Below are 22,969 nucleotides of genomic sequence, written 5' to 3' on the forward strand. Positions count from 1 at the left end.
TGGGGCTCTCAGTGCTCAGGGCTGGTCTTTTCTCCCCGCCCCCTGCACCCCCCCTCAACCACTCAAGGTCGCACATGGGCAGCGCAGCGGATGTGCGGTTCTCCCTGAGCGCAGCCAGCCACGTGCCCTCAAGCCTGCACCGCCACTACTCAGCTCTGCGGGAGGAGTCTGCCAAGGTGAGGGGTGGAGGGGTGAGCGTGGAGGGGTCTCCCCGGGGAGTTTGGGGTCAGTTCGGCCGCGTGCCTGGCTCCAGTTTCACAGACGGCTGGTGTGCGGTGCAAATCCCACCCCCCCCACGCCCGTGTGGACAACAGCTGCAGCCCTGGGGTTGGGGCCATTGTTAGCTGCAACAGCTGTGCCCCCTCGCCTTGGCCTCCCGGTGGGCAAGTGGTGGGGCTGGCGGGCGGCCAGCCAGTCCCTGAGGCCCTACTGAAGCGTGTGCACGTGTGCCTGGGGGTGCAGGCGTGCGTTTCTGGCCGTCAGGGTGGGAGATGCAGGGATGAGATGGAATTGGCCAGCTTTCTGGAACACAAGCTGTGGTTTATGGGGGAGATGAGGAAGGGATGGCAGGTTTAAGTGGCCCTGGGGAGATGGCACCTGAAGTTTTCTGAGAAGCAGCTTTGCGTTCCTGCTGAGACTGCCTGGGGGGGCTGGGAGGGGGAGCAGGAAAGAACGGGGCAGAAAAGGACCAAGACCCACCTCATCTTCTATCTGGGGAAATGTGATTCCATCCTAGCGCCATAATTGTTAAGCATGCTCTGCCCTGAACCCAGGTCCTCTGCATGCTCTAAGGCACTGCAAGATATGGGTAGAGAAGGAGGGAACTCCTAGCCTGACGGGGGAGGATTCATCTCTGCCCTTAGGAAAGCCCTAGTCTGATGGGGTCACAGTCTGAAGGCATCTCTTTCTCCCCTCACCCTTTCCTCTTTCCATTGATAAGAACACAGCAGGTGCCCAGGAGCTAGAAAAGAGCCCTAATGGGAAGTTGGGGGTCTGGGTCCTAGAGGATGGGGTTAGAGCACCTCTCTATCCTTGGCCCCCCTGCTCTTCTGGCTCGCTTAGCCCACTTCTGTGCTCTTTCCTCTTCTGGGCCTTTATCCACTGAAGAGGTTTGTAGGGTGACTTCTGAGACCACCACTTCTCAGGGTTGGGTACAGGGTCCTGCGATGTGCTGAAACCCTGGGAGACGCAAGACAGACAGGACTGCTTGGCTTCTCTTGTGCCCTGGATCTAGTTACTCTTTGAGAGTTTGTATTCATGGAAAGGGATCGCCTTTGTATAGTGCCAGACACTGTGCTAAGTGCTTTCCATGCATGTCCTCACTCTGTTCTCACGATTACCTACAACGTAGGTAGGTACTATTACCGTCCCCGTTTTACAGATGAAGAAACTGAGGCCCAGAGAGGTTAAACAGTTTTACCTCCGTTGCACAGCTAATAATCAGGTTTCAAAGCAAGGCAGTCTCTTTCTGGAATCTGTTCCTAACCACTCTGCTACCTGGCTCCTTGAATTGGGGTAGTATTTCTTAGACTCTAAAGGGCAAATAAATCACCTGGAGGTGCCAGTGCTGCTGGGATAGGTGGGGAGGGGCCTGCTCCTCAGCGGTCTGGTGTATCTTATTCCTGCTCTTCTCCCCTCCTTTACTAAGGACTGGGAGCCCTCTCCACTGCCTGGGGTGCTGGCCCCCACAGCCGCTCCTGCCTTTGACAGTGACCCCGAGATCTCCGACATGGATGAGGATGAGCCAGGGGGTCTGGTGGGCTCCGTGGATGTTGTCTCCCCCAGCGGCCACTCGGATGCCCAGACCCTGGCCATGATGCTGCAGGAGCAGCTGGATGCCATCAATGAAGAGATCAGGTTCGGGCTGGGGCGGAGGGTCTGGGAGGCGCCTTGTAGGACAGGGGCCCCTTTAGGTTCGGGCACTACAGGACAAATTCTACGTGTATCTGCTTGTCTTTTCTAGCTGCACCTCTGAGTGCTCAGTCTAGGGACTCTGTGCGGGGCGGGCATCAGGCCCCATACCGGATGGAGAGGGGTGAGACCTCAGCCTGACTTTTCAGGCTTCATTTCCCCTCCCGGGGCTGGGGAGGCTGTGTTCCTGCAGCTCCTGCGGCTGAGCCTGGAGCCCCGCCGACCGAGACCATGTCAGGGAGAGAACTTTGTAGATGCTCCCGTCGGTCTGCCCCCGCATCTCTGGGGGAGGCAGCATTATTTCCATTGTTCAGACAAGGGAACCGAGACCAGAGAGTTTAAGGGATTTGCCCGAAGCCCCACAGTAAGTGGCGGGGCCAGGATTCACATTCAGGTCTACACTCTGTGTATTGCAGCATTCCTCCCATCCCTAATGAGGTGTCAAACAGAAACCAGTGGCAGGGAAAGAGATCAAGACCTGGACTTTACCCTGACTTTGTAGGAGGTTTGTGAATGTTTGTGACCAGCGTCAAGGAAAAATCTGAGCCAGAGGGCTCAGAGCTTATAGGGCTATATGGGACATCTGGTTCCATGGTTCCCACACTTTTGGATTTCACAGACCAGTTAGAAAGAAAACACACACATGCGAGAGAAGGGTAGTAACCTAGGGCTGCCAACTTTTATTCTGCAAAGGAACCCATGAAAAGTAGCTGCTGTCCCCTATCACAACCATTCTACAAAAGAAAGGGCATTTTAACACCCCTCACGTTTGAAAGACAGACTCTGCATAAAGACAAGTCCGGCTCCTAACGGACAGTTGGCATTGTCACATCAAAACATGCGGGTGTGTGCATGTGCGTGAGGCTGCCTACACACGCGCCCCCCCCCCCCACAGGGTTATCATGGGTTTTCTCATTTTTCATGGAACAGGGAAAACTCCATCAGGGGTCAGCGTCAGTTAAAGACCTGGGTTTGGGGCCGGCTGGCTTGGACATTGCATGGGTCTAGTGGGAAGCTGAGGCCAAAGAGTCTGACTCCAGGTGGCCCGCGTAGTCAGTGGTAGGTCAAGAATTCTGCCTTCCAGGATGGTTTGTATCCCACTGACTAAATGCCTCCTTTGTTGAGCTGGAGAGTTTTGTTACGTGAAGTCAGCTAACAAGACAGAGAGAGAAATGTTTCTGAGCTGCAGTGGAAAGATCGATCTGTGTCCGCGAGGCCTTGCGTGTCCCAGCAATGCCAGAAACAGCGCGGTGTTCCCCTGGGCATTGCCTGCTGCCTGGGCTCCCAGAGTGGGAAGTGCGGTGCTGGCCCCTGCCCCCTGCTGGGCCTCGCTGGGGCCAGCGTAACGTCTGGTTTTGCCCGCCTCCCAGGATGATCCAGGAAGAGAAGGAGTCCACGGAGCTGCGTGCCGAGGAGATCGAGACTCGAGTGACCAGCGGCAGCATGGAGGCCCTCAACCTGACCCAGCTGCGCAAACGCGGCTCCATGCCCACCTCTCTGACTGCCCTGTCCCTGGCTAGCGCGTCCCCTCCGCTCAGCGGCCGCTCCATGCCTAAGCTTACCTCCCGCAGTGCTGCCCAGGACCTGGACCGCATGGGGGTCATGACCCTGGTGAGAGCCTTGGGACAGTTGATGAACAACCCTAGTCAACTCTGGGCTCTGCTTTGGGGGCTGGCCGAGGGTTACTGCGAAGGCTTGGTAGGGCTCACTCCTTCTCAGCTGGGCCTGGCATCCTCTTCCCATGATGTGTGCAGACCCCAGCATGTCAGGCCGCCAACGTGTTCTTCTGGCGTGGGCCCGTCATGTCTTCCTCAACCCTCTCTCTTGGATAAGTGCAGAATGCTTAAGAAACTCCCCCCCTGCCCATACCTCTCCCTCTCTTCCAGAGGTGGCCCTGACTTATTTTTCCAGGCCAGCTTTTTTCTGCTGGGGTATTCTCTCTCGGCCTGTGTAAGGCACTGAATCCTATCTTCTCCTCCTAAGACCACCGGGCTCCACTTGGGGTGGACTTTTGGGCATCCGGAGGGTGATGCTGAGCTCACCCTTTACTCTCTCTTCCAGCCCAGTGACTTGAGAAAGCATAGGAGGAAACTGCTGGTGAGTGCTGCCCGATGACCCAGGTACTAATGGGTGAATTCTCCCAGGCCCTTCCCTTTTGGCTTCTCTCCCCTGGCTGGGCCCTTGAGTCTGAGTCTGGGCTCAGAGAGGGCCCCATTATTCCCACTACATTTCTCCAAGCTCCTCTGCCTCGACTGGGCTGGGTAGGCAGGCCCCAGATCTCTCCCTCTATCCCCTGACGGCTTCACTGTCTGTTCAGTCGCCAGTGTCTCGGGAAGAGAACCGAGAGGATAAAGCCACCATAAAATGTGAGACTTCTCCTCCTTCCTCACCCAGGACGCTGCGGCTAGAGAAGCTTGGCCATCCAGCCCTGAGCCAGGAAGAAGGCAAAAGGTAAGTGGCATGGCCCCACCTTGAGTCCCTCTACCCCCAAGGTCATCTCATCCCTCCCCCTGCCTCTGGAGGGACGGAGTCTCACCTGTCCAGGTGTCTAAACATCTTGCTTCTCTCTGAAACACTGTCAGGGAAGGACATTCCCATGTGTCCTTTGGTCATCTGCTCTGATCATAATCCGCCCCGCCCCGCCCCACCGCCCAACCTCTGCCACTTACCGTAAGTCCTTCCCGAGGTCTCACTTCCAGGTCTCCTGTTATAATGAAACCATGTTTCTTTTCATTCCACCCCCTTGTGGCCGTCCTGTAGTGCTCTGGAGGATCCGGGCAGCAACCCAAGCAGCAGCGACGGCAGCCAGGACTCCTTGCACAAGGGCGCCAAGCGCAAGGGCATCAAGTCGTCCATCGGCCGCCTGTTCGGGAAGAAGGAGAAGGGCCGGCTAATCCAGCTGAGCCGGGATGGACCCACGGGCCATGGTGTCTGTCCACGTCCTAGTGAATGGGTGCAAGCAGAGGGGCCAGGGCAGGAGGGAGTCCTGGGATCTGGCCTTCTCCGCCTGCCTCCCAGGGGCCCATGGGTGGAAGCCACAAGTCAGGCAGATTTCAGCTCCGGAGAGGAGAGGCGAGGCGGGTGGTTTGGGTTAGAGCTGTTTCACAGGGCCACGGGCTGCCCCAGGAGCCGCTGGCTCCCACCACTAGAAGCGTCCGGCTGCAGGTGGGTGGCTATATTTGGAATGCTGTGGAAGGGATTCCTGTACGGAGCGAGAGGTTGGAGCTCTGAGGTTTCTTGCAGTTTGAAGGTTTTCTGACGTACCATGCTCAGGACCTTCAGGAGGAATCTCTGGCTTCTTTCTTGAGGAGAATCGGTTCTTGATTAAAACTTATTTCTAGTGCATCAGGTCTCCAGGACGCAACATGCCATAATGCCTTTTGATGGCTTCATAGATATTCGCGGAAATGCTTGGGCAGGAGTAGCATTACCACTTCTGTGCTAACAGAAAGTTCTTGTGCGTGCTTGGCACCTGCCAGGTACACAATGAATGTCAGCCGTCTTCCTCCGCCCTCCCCTATTCCTGCTTTCCTTTCCTTCCTCCCCTCCCTTCCTCCTCTTTGCCTCATCTACCAGTCATTTGTTCAACAGACATTTATTGAGTAACTACTGTATACAAGGCTCAGCGTTGGGTGTTGGAACAATAGGCCATTCCCTCAAGGAGCTCGGTGTCTCCTGGAAAGGGAAAAAAAAAAAATATATATATATATATATATAAAGAGATGGTTCCAGAACGGTGTAACGATAGCAGTGTGCTTCAGGTGCTTCTGGAACGCAGAACTCAGCCGTGGAGTGGTAGGGACACCAGCAGTGCCTTCCTCTGCTAGGCAACCGCTGGGCCGAAGCGGGAAGGCTGCGTAGGAGGTGGCCAAGCCAAGAAGAGTTGTGCGTGAGGGGACCGGGGGTCTGGGAGAGGCAGGTTCTGGGGCAGGAGCTCTGTACACAATCGAGTCTATTCAGAGCGGGGGAGAGAGAGGCTGGGAGGAGTGGAGGAGTGGCTGTGGACCCTAGGCTGGGCCCCGCTCAGAAGGGCCTTGAGAAGTTCTCCCAAGGCAGCGGGAGCATTGACAATTGCGTGCAGGGGGAGGGCCTGATAGATGAGAAGAAAGGAACCTTTGAACCCAAAGGCATAATTAGACCTCCCTGCACCTCAGAGAAGGTGTGGATCAGAAGCTAGCTAGCTGAGTGCGGAGGAAGTGGAGGAGGAAAGGCACCCCTCGTCTGGGTGGGGAATGAGGTACAGCACCCTGTCCCCAGCCCTCAGGAGCTGACACAGATGGGGCTGGGAGGGGGGCTGAGAAGGTCTGATCTGTGGAAGAGGTATTCTGTGGGAAGTCTTAGGATTTTCTACGCTCCCCGCACCCCGGCGGCGCCTAACCCTAAGACAGCATCTCACCTCGGCTTCTGGATCGCCCACACCTACGGCCAGCCGCGCTGTGTGGCGTGCCTGGAACTTGATGAATTCTAAGATGTGGCGCCGGCCATGAACTCCGTAGGGGTCTGGCGTCCTTTTCAGGAGATCCTTAATAGAAGAAGACCGAGCTAGGAATGTTCCCCCATGGGGTTCGTGCAAGTGTGCTCCCTGAAAAAGAGGCCAAGGGGCACGTCTCTCAGTGTGCCCGTCTTCACACCCCCAGCCGGGTCAGGATAATCCTCTCTGAGCCCGGAGCCCACTCACGTCTGGCTGTCCAGGTTTCCTTTGCACCTTGGTTTGGAGGAGAGCTATGTTCTGTCTAGGATTCTGCTGCTGAAGGGGTAGGACAGCCTCGGTCCATCTGGCTGGAAAATGCCTCCAGGGTTGAGGCTCCCCTGGGGAGACTCTCTGGGCTAGGGGACCTGTTTGATGCCACTGTGGGGCCACCTGGATGTAGGGACATCGAGCGGAGGCTCTAGGAATAATGGATGGCCCCATCAGGCCTCCTGGGTTGTTAAACATTGAGGAGCCTCCTGTGGGTCTGCTCCCCAATCCTGGCCCAGGCCAAGGGAGGAAAAGGAGAAGGCCTGGCTCACATGTCATCTCTTCCCTTCTAGTTCTGCTAACAGACTCCGAGCTTGGTCTGCAGGAGCCCATGGTGCCTGCCAAGCTGGGGACCCAGGCAGAGAAGGACCGGCGGCTGAAGAAGAAGTAAGAGCCACAGGCCAGGATGGCACCCAGCCCCTCACCCACTGTCCTTCCCTTGGCCTGCCATGGGACTGAGCATTTCTAGGTGCCATGGGACTGAGCTCAGGCAGCCAGAGCCGGATCCAGGCCCTTTCTGAACTGAGTTGGCCTGGTCCCCCTGGGTACAGCAGAGACTAGGAGGTGGTTTTTACTATGACCCAAGGGAGAAGGAGGCTGGGGGACTGTGGGAAGGTGACCCAGGACCCACATGTGGGTCTCTGGCAGAGCAGACTGAAATGTCTATGGGTCAGGCCATGTGCAAACAAAGTCAGAGCCCCTTGCCCTCTGGGAATGGAGAAGAGTCCTGCCCCATGTCTTGGCATCATACTGCTTCGGGCACAGAGCAGGGGTAGCAGTCCAGTGGTGGGGAGTTGGGCTATGGGAGTCCCGCTTCGCACAGCCCATGGCCCCAGGAGTAAGCATGGTTGGGAGAAAAGGAGACTAGTGAGTCTGTTCTTCCTCTTCCTGCAAGACACCAGCTGCTTGAAGACGCCCGCAGAAAAGGAATGCCCTTTGCCCAGTGGGATGGCCCTACTGTGGTCTCCTGGCTGGAGGTAAGCCTAGGCAAAGGGAGTCTACTCAGGGGACTGGTGGGAAGGATGTGCAGTGTGGGACGAGGACTCCTCGGGTAGGTAGAGGGGTGGTGTCCCTAGAACTTTCCCAGCTTGTTTCTCCCCTGCCAAGTACACCTGTGGCATGCCTAGCATTTAGCCCCGCTCCCTTCCCCAGCAAATGCATGTACCAATTACTGTGGAGGGCAGAATCGATGCCACTTAGGGCTGATGCCTCACGGGTAGCTTGGTTTGGGTTAGGGGAACTAAGTATCACCGAGCCATAGGCTTTCGCAGGCAATTTGACTCCCTCTATAGGCTGTCCCCAGGAGCTGGTCACTCATGTGATGTTGGGAAAATCCCCTCACATTCTCGGACCTTAGATTTTCCATCTGTAAAATGGGCAAGAGAGGCATTTGGTGATTGTCATCTCTACATTTCTGAATTCTGCTCTGTGTTTGCTCTTTTGAGACCATGGATGAGGCCTGGCCCTTGCTCCCTGATCTTGTCAAGCTCTTGGCAGCGGGGCCCAGATCTTGGGGAAGGGGCTGAACTTACCCCCTGTGCCCGTATCTGCAGCTCTGGGTGGGGATGCCTGCCTGGTACGTGGCAGCCTGCCGGGCCAACGTCAAGAGCGGTGCCATCATGTCGGCCCTGTCGGACACGGAGATCCAGCGTGAGATCGGCATCAGCAACGCCCTGCACCGGCTCAAGCTCCGGCTGGCCATCCAGGAGATGGTGTCGCTGACCAGCCCCTCCGCCCCACCCACCTCCAGGACTGTGAGTGGCGTCTCCCTCACCCAGGACGTTTTTCGGAAGTCCTGGAATAGTATTTGCAAAGTTTCCCGTTGGTCTTTGGGAAGATGGTAACATTGATTCCTGCCCCTTCTGGTCCCTCAAAGGGCTCAACCTGGTCTCCAGGAGGGGCTGACCCTGATTCCAGGAGGATCCCAGCAGCCTCGTTCCCTGCCTTCACATACCACCAGTGGGCCCCATCTCCCTATACCCACTCTGCCAACAATTGCAGATCTCTGGGCAGAGTTTCCAAGGACAGGGCTTCCAGGGGTTCTGTGTTGTTGCTGGACTCAGGGAGGCAGAGAGGCCGGGCATTTGTGAATTCTGTCCTCGTCCTCCAACCTCTCTCTCCATCAGAGTGCAGACTAGTCCATGGAGCCTCAGGGTAAAATCATTCACTGCTGTCCGTCTCTTTGATTGGGATCAGCCCATTTTCCACGATCGGTGCCATTCATTCGTATTCATTCAGGAAATGTTTGTTGAGCATTTCTAGGTGCCAGGCACCGTGCTGCACAGTGCGGCTCCAGTGATATGGGGAGTTGCTCAGAGCCAGACAGTATGCGGGGCTCGGGGCTGGGCCTGTGGGAGGACTCAGGGGAAGGAATGTTTGTCCTTGTCCTTGGGGTTCCCAGCTTCAAGGGAATCTTGGGGACCCACATGCAGGACCTGCTAGGTTTCCTCTCTGCCTACAGTCTTCCGGGAATGTCTGGGTCACCCATGAAGAGATGGAAACTCTGGCAACACCCACTAAAACAGTGAGTCTGGCCCTGGGCCTTGGGCCTGGGTTGGGGCTGATGACCCACATGAGGACGAGGGGAAGGTGGTGGGAAGTCAGAGGGCGTTGCAGTCGGTCTAATATGAGATTGGTATCCCTGATGTGTGTTGGGTTCTGTTCTCAGGGTGGTGGGTTGGTGGGAGAGGAGTGGGATTGGGAACAGTTTGTGTGTGCTGGGGGATCCGTCTCAGGGGGTCCCGAGCTCACCCTAGGCCACTGGCGCGCTGCAGTGGAGAAGAGCTGGCCTTGGGGATGGGGAGTGCTTTGCCCTGCTCTGGGCAACAGAGTCCTTGCCCTTGTGCTTGATGCTTGGTGGGGGACCAGGGAATGGGAGAGCCTGGCCCTTGTGGGGCTTCCGGCCAAGCCTGCGAGGTGTGGGAGTGTGTTTTTGCCACACACACATTTGCTCCCCACTCAGCACAAACACAGACAGACGCACCAGCCTTGTGTTCTCTCTTGACCATCCCAACAAGCCCTCCTTAGTCACCCTTCCAGCCACTGGGGTGTCTGCTCCCTCTGCTTGATGGGGCCTGGGGTGGACGCTTCCAGGTTCCTTGACTCTGCCTGTTTCCCCTGACACGCTGCACTCGTTCCCGCTAGGACAGTGAGGAGGGCAGCTGGGCTCAGGTAAGACCCCCTTCTCTGTCCAGAACCACCTCTCAGGATTTCAGGGCAGTATTTTCCCAACAGGCTCTCTGCCCAACAGGACTCCCTGAGTCCCAGTCTATTTATGTCCCCTCTTTGCACGGAAAGCCATGGACAGGTTTTCTCCTCCCGCTGAGGCCCCCTCCCTCCTCATTCCCCTCTAGCTACTTGTTCTGGTTTCTCAGGATGGCCAATGGGGAGCCTTAGAGGGCTGTGTCCCCAGCACACCTGCTTCTTCCCCTCTCGTCCCAGGAATAATGAGACCGAGATGGGTACAAATCCTCTTCCTCACCGCATCCCGCAGGGGGCACCCCTGGTGAGCTGGGCAAAGACCTTTTACTCATTTAGTTAGTAGGCAAATATTTATTGAGCAGCTACGAGGTGTCAGGCCCTTCTAGGCTGTCTGGATACAGAAGTGGACTCTTATATTCTAGGGGAGAGACAGGCAAGAAACACACAAACACACCCACGACCACTATGTCATGTGGTTCTAAGGACAGTGGAGTAGCACTGTGGATACTTCAAGGGAAACCCAACCGAGTCCTGGACAGATTAGTCATAGTATATTTACACAGTGAAAACTTCAGCAGAGGAAATAGACGAAATTTAGAAATATTATGTCAAGTGCAAAATCGAAGCCCAAAAGATTCATAGAATTTTATACTAAAACTCAAAAATAAGCAAACTTAATAAATTTTTTTTTTGAGAGAAATACACATTGGTGATTGTAAAAACTGTAAAAACATTTTTTCCAGCAAGGGCATGATAGAATACTCAGCATAGTGGACACCTCTAGAGGGGCAGCAGGGGATGGGATGGGGAAGGCGAGCATGGGGGCGACAGCAGCCGTGGGATAGCGCGGCTGGTGTCCATCAATGTTAACTTCTTCTTTATGCTTAATAACGAACCTGTGCTACATTTATTTTTATATGTATAACGATTTCGTTTTAAAAGATAAAATCAGTGTTTCAATCTAAAAAAAAGGAAGTAGGGTAAGGAACGAGAGTGACGGAGGAGTGCTGTTCCTACAGTCTTTCTAAGGATAGGTGGACAGGAGCCCCTGTGTCGGCAGGAGGTGACAAGAGAGTGGGTGGAGGGGGGCCGCCAGGGGGCGGCTGGGGGTGCGCGAAGGCGGGGCAGCCGGGGGTGTGTGTAGGGTGCTGGAGAAAGCAGCAGAGGGCCTGGGGAATTCCTGGACTGGACAGCAGAGCTCAGAGTGCTGAGTGTTTCAGGTGCAGGCCTTCACCCGTGGCTTCTGACTTCTCTAGTCCATACGTAACTCTTGGATAGATGTGGGAGGCCACTTTGCGGTCCTCTGTAAAGGGGCCTGTCCCCTGGGCCCAGTGGGCTAGAGGCCGGCAGAGAACCAGGAAGGTAGGTTGGCCACACGACACCACAAATGCATTCCTGAGTCGACAGGAAGGACCTCGTATTATCTGCTGCCTGGATAGTTGCTTCTGTTCATTAGTGTAGATAATTGATCTGTGAGTGGAACCATATCATTCTGAGATCTTAAAAAGTGCCATTTAAAACCCCCACCTCCTACCACTCCCAGCTTCTTAGTGAAAATCAGCTGCCACGGCGGATGGAGGGATGTTTCTCTCCACGGGATATGCCGGCCGTGGCCGACGGGCACTGCCTTCCTTCCCAATAGCCGCTCTGCCTTGTCCCCCCAGACCCTGGCCTATGGGGACATGAACCACGAGTGGATTGGGAACGAATGGCTCCCCAGCCTGGGGCTCCCCCAGTACCGCAGCTACTTCATGGAGTGCCTGGTGGACGCCCGCATGCTGGACCACCTCACCAAGAAGGACCTGCGGGTCCACCTGAAGATGGTGGACAGCTTCCACCGGTGAGCAAGGCCAGAGCGTGCCGCGGGCCTCCCCCAGCCCTGGGGGTCTGTCTGCAGGGATCCAGGGGCCTCCAGCTCCTTGTGTGGCCCGTCTGGGCGCTAATGGGTCTCCCGCTTGCGAAAGCCAGATCCTTATCTCATCCTGCAATGTGAGGGAGGATTCGGTCCTCTCACCTCCAGCCCTTAAGACACAGAAAGTCATTCTTCCTTAGCTTCACATTCTTGGAGATTTCCCTCCTAGGTCTGCATTTCATTTCTTTGTCTTTGGGCTTGCTGAAGTTTCTCTGTTCACCCTGGGAAGCCTCAAACTGAAACCAGTGTCCCGTTTCGGGATCTAATTCCTTCTAAGTTGAGAGGAAAGGTCTTTCTGGGCCCTAGTCCTGCCTGCATCCCAGATCTGAGCCTCTCAGCTTTGAACCCACGCCCTTTGGTATACGGGATGCCATCCAAGTCTCTCCTCCCCTTTGCTGAAAAGGTCTTCTGTTCGCAAGTGTCTGCAGCAGAGGTCTCCACGACTGGCAGCCCGTGGGCAGAATTTGGCCCCACAATTGTGTTTTGTTTGGCTGACACGGTATTTTAAAGATTATGAATTTAGTTGCCAGCATTTAAACGCTAGGAAATTTTGCACAAAATTCTGGATGTCTGGCTTCTCTTAAAAAACTGGAAGCTCTGTTGACACATTCTAGCATGGAGACAGCCAGCTGGAGCTGGTGGTGGCCGCCCTCCTGCCACAGGTAGGCGCAGTCCCCAGATCCTGCTTCACTCACTGCGCTACCTGCTTGAGCACAGGGGGCACTTGCGCAGGGGAGCAAGGTGGGTGGTCATTCCAGGGGTTGACAGTCGCTAGGAAGGCTTTTTAACATCTAGCTTCAAATCACACAGGAACCTCGCTCTTTGAGCCAGGTTCTTTGTCTTTTACCTCTAATGCCCACGGCTGCCCTGCAGGAGAGGTATGACCCCACCTCGCGTATTCTGAGTGCCACTCCGCTGGAAAGTGGCACAGCTGGTGTTCAGACCGAGGAGAATGAGAGGATAATGCGACGAATGTTGGGGCTGGGAGCGTGTGGCTTTTCAAGGTTCTCTTGGGGCTCTGTGGACGTCTCTTGGTCTCTCTGACTCATCAACCACGGAAGGTTCAATTTGGAAGGGGTCTAGCTAGCTTCCCCGTTTTATGGGGGAGGAAACTGAGGCATGGGAAGGAGCATCAGGGATGGTAGCCAAGTCTAGCCCCCTTGCCACCACACCGCAGAGCCTGTGACGCTAGAACTCCCTACTGTGACCTCCCTCGGCACTCCCCCACCCCTTCCCAGGGCCAAAAGGGAATCTTTTGTCTCTGTCCCAGAGGCTGCCAGGCCTGGCTGCACCTGTCCCCTCCTCAGTGATTGATAGGGCTGGGGAGAGAAGGGCTACTCCCCTGCCGAGCTGGGATGTGCCTGGTCGGCCAGGGGATCAGTCAGCCTGGCCCCACCCAGCATTCTGGAGGTCCTCCTGGTGACCCTCTGCAAAGGCCCCAGGAGAGCTCAGCCTGCACACGTGGTTCCAGATTCAGCTCTAAGTCTGGAGTACTTCAGGGTTTCTAAAGCATTTCCCTGTTCCTTACCTCAACTACCTATATACCTGTTTTTATTCCCCTTAACATTTCATAAGCATGCTCTTATGTCTTTAAAAATTATCATAATTTTTATGGCAAAACATATTTATTTATTTATTTTTTAAAAAGATTTTATTTATTTATTTGAGAAAGAGAATGAGAGAGAGAGAGAGCTTGAGAGGGGGGAGGGTCAGAGGGAGAAGCAGACTCCCCGCTGAGCAGGGAGCCCGATGCGGGACTCGATCCCGGGACTCCAGGATCATGACCTGAGCCGAAGGCAGTCGCTCAACCGACTGAGCCACCCAGGCGCCCCTATGGTAAAACATATTTAAAAACCCTCCTTTGTGTGAGGAAAACAAGCCCGACAGAGACCAGGAGTGTCACCAGGTGACACAGACTGGGGCCAACATCCTTCCTTCTTGACATCGATTTCTGAGCTCTTTTCCTCGGAGCATCGTGTTCTCTTGAGCAGCTTTCCTAGAGAACCGGCTGTTTTGATAGGAGAACCGGCACACACCATCGTCGGCAGCGTTCTCCTGATAGTGGTACCATTGCTGGGTGCCTGGATGCTCCAGGGGCGAGGCCGAGCCCTTCCACGCACGACCACCTGTGATGTCCATGGCTACACCGCAGGAGAGGGGTGGCCTCATTTCCATGTGCTGAGGGCCACTGGGCTGGGAAGTGGCACAGCTGCATTCAGACCCAAGTTGATCTGACTTTAAATTTTCTCCATGCAATGCAGCAGCTTTGAAAGTCCTAGGACTTGGACAGAAAATGATAGCAAGTGAGACGGAAAGTAGGCAGAAGGCATTTCCGGTCAGGAGGTGTGTGTGCTTCTGCCGCCTCCAGCGGACCAAGGCTTAAACCAGTGGCTTGAGCAACGATTGGTTGGTTGCCTTGGGCCAGAAAAGGGTTCCTAGAAGTGGTGTCTGTGAGCTGCGAGGGATTGTTCTAGGAAGCAGGGCTGCCTGGGTGGAGCTGAGGGGAGAGAAGGAGGGAGTAGGCAGCATAATTTAATTTCACAAGGCGATGCCTCAGTAATAGAGTTGGGAACGTCTATTCCTCCGTTTGATAGATGACAAAACCCAGAGAGGCTTGAATGAAAAGCAGTGTTCAAGTGAAGGAAGAACATTCTAATGAAAGGTGGGATGAGCTGCCTCAAGAGGTCGTGAGTTCCCTGTCTGAGAGGTGCTGGGTACAGTGTTCACACTGCTCAGAAGGATGCTACACAGGTGACGCCTGTGTGAAATGGGGGCTTGGACTGGTGGCCTGTGGGGTCCCTTCTAACCTGCTGGTTCTGTGGTTCTTGGCCTGGCTTGTGATTATTTATTGAATGCTTACTCTGCACCTGGTACCGTTTAAGTACGTTTAGTACTTTCTGTGAACCATTTCATTTCATTCATTAACACCATAAATGGTGTTGACTATGTGCTAGGCACTATTCCAGGGGTTTGAGATAGATCAGTGAACAAAACAGAGTTGCCCTCATGGAGTTTACATTCTAACTGGGAGAGACAGACAAGGAACTATCTATCTATCTGTAGATAGTGTCTATCTATCCATCCATCCATCCACCTATCCATCCATTAATCTATCTATACTGTATATATATACTATGTTAACAGACAAAAAGTGCCAGGAAAAAAATTAGACCAGGGTAAGGGGGTTGGGAGCATGGGCTGCAGTGGTGATGGTGATGTTGTAGTTTTAAATCAGGTGGACAAGGTGACCATTGAATTGAGAAGATGATATTTGAGCGAAGACTTAAAGGAGACAGGGGGTGAGCCATGCAACAGATTGGGGAAGGAGTGTTCCAGGCAGAGGGAGCAGCTAGTACAAAGGCCCTGAGGCACATAGGCAGGCGTAGCGTGCCGGCTGTGTTTGAGGAAGAACAGAGATGTCAGTGTACAAGGCAAATCGTGTAGCATGCGTAGGTTATTGTAAGGACTCTGAGTGAAATGGGGAATCAAAGAAATATCTGTAGGGATCTTTCTGTGGGGTCCTAACTGTGTGCGTCAGATATCTGTAGGGTCATTCCAGAGCCTAGCGCGTGGGGGGCTGTTGCTTCATTCAGAGAACTTTCCTTCCATCTGTCAGACCCATACCCTGGCTGAGAGGGAGGACGTGGGTTGGGCAGAGGAGGGGAAGTAGCCTTGGCCTGGGTCACATGTAAGCCCTGGGAGAAGGAGGAACGTGAGTAGGCTGGGAGGCTCTTTGAGCTGGAAGACGTGGGCCTGGACATGCTATGGCTGGTGGTGGATGTGGAGCAGAGGTGGCAGGAATGTGGCCCCACTGAGACTCTGGCTCAGGGAGGGCTATGTGCCTGCAGAACCAGTCTTCAGTACGGCATCATGTGTCTGAAGAGGCTGAATTATGACCGCAAGGAGCTGGAGAAAAGACGGGAGGAAAGCCAGCACGAGATCAAGGGTAAGCTGGTCAAGCTCAGCGGGCCTCCTCTGAAAGGCATGGAGCAGCCTTGGGGGAGCAGGCTCCTACCTTGCTGTTCCCTGCCCTGGGTGAGTGGCGGGGAGGGGAGGCATTCTGTGCCTAGGGGAAGCTCCAAACCCAAGAGGGAAGACTCAGCCCCAGTCTGTGTGATGAGGCAGACATACATAGTCCATGCCCAAAGGATGTTGCCATCTGGTGGAGAAGAAACAGTCCCTGCCCAGTCAGCTGTAACCGCCCCCCCGCCAACGATGGCCACCGACTGGACAAATGCAGTGAATCCCCTAGGATTCCTAGCGCTAGAGACTGGTATGGGAAAGTGCTCATGGAACTTGGTGATCTGGGTGGCATTGGGCAGGAAAGAGAGACAAGTCTTAGAAGACCCTTCAAAGGTGGAAAAATAAGAGGACCATTCCAGCCTGGGGGCAGGAGAGGACCCAGGCAAGGGCTCTGGGGAGAAAGCCGGGAGCCTGATGGCCTGGCCTTGAGTCCTATCGGCTGGCAGGGATGGAGGGAAGTGGGGCTTGTTCTCTAGGAGCCCAGGTGCCAGGGAAGACAGACCGAAGACAGAAAGCAGGTCAGACTGGCGCTCTGGGTCCAGGGAGCCACATTTCTGTCCCCGGAGGGGGCGTGGCCAAACCTCTTGCCTCTTCCTGCCTCTTTCCTTGTTCTGCCCTCCAGATGTGCTCGTCTGGACCAACGACCAGGTGGTTCACTGGGTCCAGTCCATTGGGCTGCGGGATTACGCAGGAAACCTGCAGGAGAGCGGCGTGCACGGGGCCCTGCTGGCCCTGGATGAGAACTTTGACCACAACACGCTGGCCCTGGTCCTCCAGATCCCCACGCAGAATACCCAGGTGGGCATCCTTGTCATCAATCAGTCTCAATCTCAGGCTCCCCCTCTGCCCCACTCTCCTACTCTCTCCTGCTCACATACACGGGTTTATGGATTTGTTGGGGGACCATTCTAGGGCCTGTCTCAGAGGGGAATCACAATGGCCTCAAACCTCCAAGTGGTCCCGGTGCATAACCAAGCTGCCCAGGGAACCAGTGTCCTTGACATACGGAGCCCACCCAGCCCACGCCCACAACACTGTGTTCATCCCCTCCCTGCCGTGGGCACCCTTTCTCTCCCCCGAGCCCATCTTTGCCTTTGACACTCTGCGCCTTTTCCTCACCCTGCTTTTCTGACCCGACTTTTCTTAGAGGAGAACTAGCCCCGGGGTCTGAGGTGATCAGAGAGCCCACTGTCTCCTTTGTCTCCCACCCTAAGGATCTGCTCCTGGGCTCCCAGGCTTGAGAAAGCTAAACATACCAAATAACACAGCCCCGAGCCTCTCCGTGCCAGGGCTTTGTCTCCCTGTCCACCAGCTCAAAAGATGAGATATCTCCTTAAGTTACGTTTCATAATTATTATGGAGCTGTTATCCAAGACTATAGCTAAACCCTCTTGAACCTATTTATATGTTTGGCCTTTCTCACTTCCTGTGGGCAATGGACTCTCTTGTGCAAAGTACTTTCTGATTTTATTTGTCCTGAACGTGCCCCGTCAGGCTCCCGCTGGGGAAGGAAGGGCACCGCCTCCTCCTCACTGACTGGGTTTGACCCGGCCTCACCTTTGGTCATTTCATTGACGCTGATTGTGTTGCCTCGGGGCCCAAGCCTTTGTCCCTCCAGACAGAATGGTCTTAATTCTTTTAGGCTTTCCTCATATAGACACGCCTCTGTGCCCTGATCATTTTAGCCACCCTTGTCTGGACTGTTTGCAGCTGTCAGGGCTCTTGAAATTCAGCCGCCAGAGCCGCACAAGCTATTCCGGGAGCAGATGCGTGTTGGCTTGTGTGAGGGTTGGTGGTGGTGTCTCGTAATTCTGGGGGGCGCGTTGGCCTTTTGGGGGTGTCGGGCAGCACGCAGGGCCAGTGTGTCCCATAGGCCCTCTGCGGTGACCCCTCCAAACCAGTTAGAATGGAGGGCACAGATCCCCTGTTCTCTAAGAGTTGAGGTCCCCTGCCCCCCATGCGGTTTTCTGTACGTGCCCATCTCCGACCTCCTCTGCTTTCTCGCCCGCTCCCACAGCCTGGGGAGACGTTGCTGAAGTTTGCGTCAGCTTCACCTCTCACTGCCCCGAGGGGCAGTGTCATCTGGATACTTGGAAATTGACTGTGCTTCTCCTTTCCCATCACTTAGGAGGCAGGCCTTCCGAAGCTCTGGGGTTAACATTTTCCACCCAGAAATGGGCTTGTTCTTCTCTGTCGTTGGTCTCCTGTCTCTAAATGTGTCCGGGTTTTGCGGCTAGCCGTGCATCTGCAAAGAGCTGCCGGAGACCTCTCTGGTGCTTGCTAACCTTTCTGGTTTTCCTGACTGGTCCATTTAGCTCAGCTCTTAGAGGAAGTGGGAGCTGACCCAGCGTGGAATTCTTCATCAACAATGGTTAAAAATATCTGGTGGTGGGGCGCCTGGGTGGCTCAGTCGTTGAGCGTCTGCCTTCGGCTCGGGTCATGATCTCAGGGTCCTGGGATCGAGCCCCACATCGGGCTCCCTGCTCTGCAGGAAGCCTGCTTCTCCCTCTCCCACTCCCGCTGCTTGTGTTCCCTCTCTCGCTGTGTCTCTCTCTGTCAAATAAATAAATAAAAAAAAAAATCTTTAAAAAAAAAAAAATCTGGTGGCAGTTTCAAAAACGTTGTTGTTCCTGGCATTTCCCAAATCTCCTGCTGAGTGAGGCTCCTGGGAGGCTGAGTCAAGGCCTGTAGGCACTAGTCAGCCCAAGGGCCACCAACATCTATGACTGAGCAGTCCTCCTGGCTTAAATTTTTGATGTGGAGCCTTATGAAATATGTTTCTTTAATCTAAATAAATTAAATCCTTATTTTCCATGGTCTACATGCTTATTTACCCCTCCAGAAAGATAGGAATGCATGATTTTCCCGTATAGACAGAATATGGGGCTTTCCCCCAGTAAGTGAATCCTGCACATCCATGCATTCTGTGGTCCTACTTTGTTCAAAGTTACAGTTTTCTAATGTGCTCCATATGAAAGAATCCTAACAGGAGCAAGATGGCATAGAGGTCATTAACTATACCCCTCCTATCTCTCCGTCTCTCACCCTGTGGACTCCAGGCACGCCAGGTGATGGAAAGAGAGTTCAACAACCTGTTGGCCTTGGGCACAGACCGGAAGCTGGATGATGTGAGTACTTGGCTGTGAATTAGGGGCCTCTGGGATTTGGGCATTGTTGGTTCGCTGGGTTGAAATCCATGAGTTGTGCTTTCCTTGGGCTGATGATTGGTGGGGTGGCCTAAGGGAGGAGAGCTGGAGGGGTTGGGGATGAAGTCAGGGAGTTTGGGGTGGGGAGGGGCAGGGCCAGACCTAACAATAGGCCTAGGGAAGTCTCCATGAAACTCCTTGTACAAAAACTAAAGGCTCTTATGTGTTACACTTCTAGCATCTTCCAACTCTGTGCCCCACTGCCCTCCTAACCACACAGGATTGAAGGTTCCCCCCAAAGGCCATCTCTTTGGGATCACACCTTTTTCTTCATTTCTCAGACCCCATCTCTCAGTGCTCTTGGCACAGCATGACTCCAGCCTGCTTCTCAGGATTCCCATCTGTCAGAGCGTGGTTGTTCGGAGGTCGGCGTTATGCTGAGGTCCTTAAAAGAAGGGTCTGCTTGCTGGTTCGGCCGTGTGGTTTTGACACGCTGGTCCAGATGTTTATCAGTGCAGTTTCCTCTCCAGTTCTACTCTTGAGTTACCTTCAAGCCAAGTTAAGGTTCTCCTCTCCTGGCCCCCCTGGCCAGTGAAAAACCAGCCTTTTTCCCTGGGTTTCGTCAGGCCTTTCCCTGAGTTTAGGCTGTCCTAAATGTCCGGGTGTCCTGAGCTGTAATGCTCCCATTGGGGATGCCTGCCCAAAGGTACCTGTCTCCTGAGGAGGCAGCCCCCTCCTCAGCCCTCCTCCTCTTCCCCCTCCCCTCCTCCCTCCCTCCACTTTCCCATCACCAGCCTTGCGTGCCTTTGCCTATCTGGTCAGGCTTGGTTGCCTTGGCTCCAAACAAGTTAAAAAAAGAGCCCAGATTATTTATTTTTAATGTTTCCATCTTCAATCAGATCTGTTTCTTCTGCTCTCCAAGGTCTGTGTAGCGTCCCTTTCTACACACCCCTGCCCCGACCAATGCCTCTGTTTAGACTTTTGGGCCTCTTTTTTGGGACCCCATTAGTGTTACCTACGTATCAGTCTTTCTCCATTGGGTTTAACAGGGCTAAAGTCCACCTTTGTGGAATGATTGTTCTGCTTCAGTAGATAGGACACACTCAGGAATACACAGAATTTGTGGAGGGGTATTTTCTTCACAGAGGTACCTTGAAATTTGGAGTGTGTTATTTACACACACACACAATTTACGTGTGTGTGTGTGTGTGTGTGTGTGTATTCCTGTCAAGGAGATAAATTGCCAGACCCCACCAGCTATCCCCACTCCCAGAGATCTTAATTTTCCCAATGCCCCTGCTACATGGAACCCTCCTCTTATTCCCCACACACCTAGGATCTTAGCTTTCTTTGATGCTGCTTGGAAAAATGATGCCTATATATCTTAGTGTGGTGCTTTCTAATTAGAAAGCTATTTATTCCTTCCATCCTTACAAAAATATTCTTTGAAGGCCTACTCTGGGCCGGGCATTGGCCTAGGCAGAGGGGTATAGTGGTGACAGACATCTCATTTTATGCTCACACTCCTCATGTGGGACGGGTTATTATCCTATTGGACTGACTGATGAGGAGCTAAGCTCAAAGAGGTGACCTCCCTACTGTCACACGCCGATGCATGCAGAGCAAGGATGGAGTGAAAGTGTATCTGATTCCTCTTCTCTCCCTCACATCCTGCTGCCTCCCGGAAGCATGTAGAGCTACCCAGCCTCTCTGGCTTCAGACATTGGGGTGGGGTTATTGAGTAGATGATGTCATCTTGGCAGCACAGAGGGATTTCTGGGATGCAGCTAGGTGTGGGGCTGCAGAGGACTGGTTCTTGCAGGAAGCTCAAAGTTGAAGGCCAGGTCTGGGAATAAGGGGGGATTTGGTGGTAGTGGGTGCAGGGGAGGTCGGAGATCCAGGGAGACTGCTTCCTGTCCAGCCATCTAACAGCATCAGCAACCTTGAGCTGGTCTCTTGAACTGTTTCCTCTGTCAATTCTGGTTCTCAGTTTCCCCTCTCTAGCTTCAAGGCCCTGGAGGGTTGCATCCAATTCTCCCCCTACATGGAGAGCAGGACTCCAGGGAAAAGAGGAGAGGAGCAGGAAGGATATCTTTTAGGGGACAAGCGATACAGACACAAGTCTTAGGGTTGGCAGAAGGTGGAAATGAAAAAGAGAGAGGGAAGGAAGCAGGGAGGGAGGGAGAGAGAGAGAGAGAAAGGGAAAGCACTCTGGGCTAGGTTAAGGGCAGGATCATGGAGCGGACAGAAGTGATGAGGAAAGTTCCTGATGAACTCACAGATGGGATGCCTGCATAGGAAGCCAGCTGCCATCCATTCATTTAACAAATATTTACTGAGTGCGTACAATTTTCCCAGGCACTACCTTTGGGGCTGGGGATACACTGGTTGGAACAAAAAAGATCATGGTCTCTGTCCTGTGGAGCACAGAATTTGAAAGTGAGAGGGAGAGAGTTGAGGGAGTAGAGGGAGAAGGAGAGGGAGAGCTTAATGAAATAATCTCATAAGTACATGAAAAAATGATACTAGGGTGGGTGCTGGGACAGAGGCACATGGTGCCAAGGAGTGATAGGAGCATTTGGCCTCCGCAGGGCACAAGCAGCAAACCCCAAGGGCTTGGGGCTGGGAGGGGTTGTTGAGGCAAGAACTGGTGGGTTAGTGTCCCTTGTTCCTCTGGCAGCTCTCTGCCTGCACCAGTTCTGAGAACACAGGGGTTGGCTTGGGGGTGGGGGGAGATTAGACATGGCTGCCAAGCAGGGTGGAAGTGGGCTCCTCAGGGTGGGCTGGGGAAGCCTGTGCAGAGGGGCATCCTGTAGGGTTATGGCTCTGGGTGCCCTTTGGCAGAGAGAGTTTGGAGACTCAGCTGGTAGACGGCAGAGGCCTTTGGAGGAGCCTGCCTCTGATCGGCCAGCCACCTGACCCATCACTGTCACCAGGTGCTCTCACTCGATCCCGTTAGGGATAGGCAGCCTGAGAAAGAGAGAAGGCAGATAATGTCCTTCCTATTTTACAGAAACGGAAGCTCAGAGAGGTCCCTTAACTTGCCCAGGGACACGGAGCTAGTAAAATGGCAGCCGGGTCTCCCGACTCCTGGCCGGGTGCACTTCCAGCGCACCGGGCCGAAGCCAGAGTGAAGGCAGGAGGCGTGGGGGGGGGGGGTTGGGGGGGCTGGCCGCTGCCCACTTCCCATGGCATGAGGCTGGCGGGGGGCGCATACTTGAAAGGTCAGTGGGCCTCCGCAGGCCGGGTTGAGATGACGGGGCTGGGCAGGGCAACAGTTCCAGGATGCTGCAGGATGGTGACAGGTCGGACCAGCGGGGACGCCACCCCACCTGGAGGCGGGGGGTCTCGGAGCCTGCAGGGGCCCCTGGGAGTCGTCTCCTTCAGCCCGAAAGGGGAGGTGACCCTCCCCCCCAGCCCCCCGCCCTCGGGCGGGCCGGGAGCGGCACCCCTGGAAGCGGCCGCGAGGGCCCTTCGCGCGGGCAGGGAGTGAGGGCCTCCGCGTGTCGCGTGCAGGGCGAGGACAAGGTGTTCCGGCGCGCGCCGTCCTGGAGGAAGCGCTTCCGGCCGCGGGACCCGCACGGCGGCCTGCTCGGCGCCTCGGCGGAGACGCTCCCGGCCGCCTTCCGCGTGGCCAGCCTGGGACCGCTGCAGCCCCCGCCCGCGCCGCCCAAGAAGATCACGCCGGAGGGTGAGTGACGGGCCGTCGGAGGGGCCTGCGGGCGCCGCTGCACTAACGCTGCCGCCGGGCCGGCGGGCGGGCCGGCGGGGCGGGCCCCCGGAGCGCGCGCACTAACCGCCGCCCTGTGTTCTCCCGCGGCCGCCGACTCCTCCCAGCCGGGACGGCGGGGGCGCCGAGACTGGAGCCCTCCACGGTTCGGACCTACTCCTGCTGACCCCCCCCTCCCGCCCCGGCCCTCGCGGGGGTGTGCCCGTGGTGCGGGGTAAGTGGGCGGGGCCCGGGCCGCACGCCCCCGCCCCCCCCGCCGCACGCCCCCCCCCCGCCGCTGCTCGCGCGCGCTGCCCCCCGCCCGGCCT

The 22,969-nt window shown here is 55.1% G+C and overlaps 1 protein-coding gene across 3 annotated transcripts in view; it reads left to right on the forward strand.

Annotated features, from left to right (window-relative positions):
- PPFIA4 (PPFI scaffold protein A4) overlaps positions 1–22,892 on the forward strand; it is a 47,113-nt gene extending 24,221 nt beyond the window's left edge. For 2 of the 3 annotated variants that reach the window (XM_081825007.1, XM_081825009.1), the window contains exons 14-30: positions 68–176; positions 1,649–1,857; positions 3,282–3,522; positions 3,973–4,008; positions 4,229–4,362; positions 4,672–4,838; positions 6,943–7,036; positions 7,545–7,626; positions 8,203–8,403; positions 9,111–9,173; positions 9,794–9,820; positions 11,515–11,690; positions 15,611–15,708; positions 16,408–16,583; positions 18,845–18,913; positions 22,448–22,622; positions 22,769–22,892. In XM_081825007.1, the coding sequence (XP_081681133.1) occupies positions 68–176; positions 1,649–1,857; positions 3,282–3,522; positions 3,973–4,008; positions 4,229–4,362; positions 4,672–4,838; positions 6,943–7,036; positions 7,545–7,626; positions 8,203–8,403; positions 9,111–9,173; positions 9,794–9,820; positions 11,515–11,690; positions 15,611–15,708; positions 16,408–16,583; positions 18,845–18,913; positions 22,448–22,622; positions 22,769–22,827 (2,116 nt within the window). In that variant the 3' untranslated portion in view covers positions 22,828–22,892. The remainder of the gene's footprint in view (positions 1–67; positions 177–1,648; positions 1,858–3,281; positions 3,523–3,972; positions 4,009–4,228; positions 4,363–4,671; positions 4,839–6,942; positions 7,037–7,544; positions 7,627–8,202; positions 8,404–9,110; positions 9,174–9,793; positions 9,821–11,514; positions 11,691–15,610; positions 15,709–16,407; positions 16,584–18,844; positions 18,914–22,447; positions 22,623–22,768) is intronic. The other variant, XM_081825008.1, reaches the window with a different exon arrangement.
- The last annotated feature ends 77 nt before the right edge of the window (positions 22,893–22,969 follow it).

This window comes from Leptonychotes weddellii, chromosome 6, assembly GCF_054177405.1.
Source record: "Leptonychotes weddellii isolate Sample4059 chromosome 6, ASM5417740v2, whole genome shotgun sequence".
Taxonomy (NCBI): Eukaryota; Metazoa; Chordata; class Mammalia; order Carnivora; family Phocidae; genus Leptonychotes; species Leptonychotes weddellii.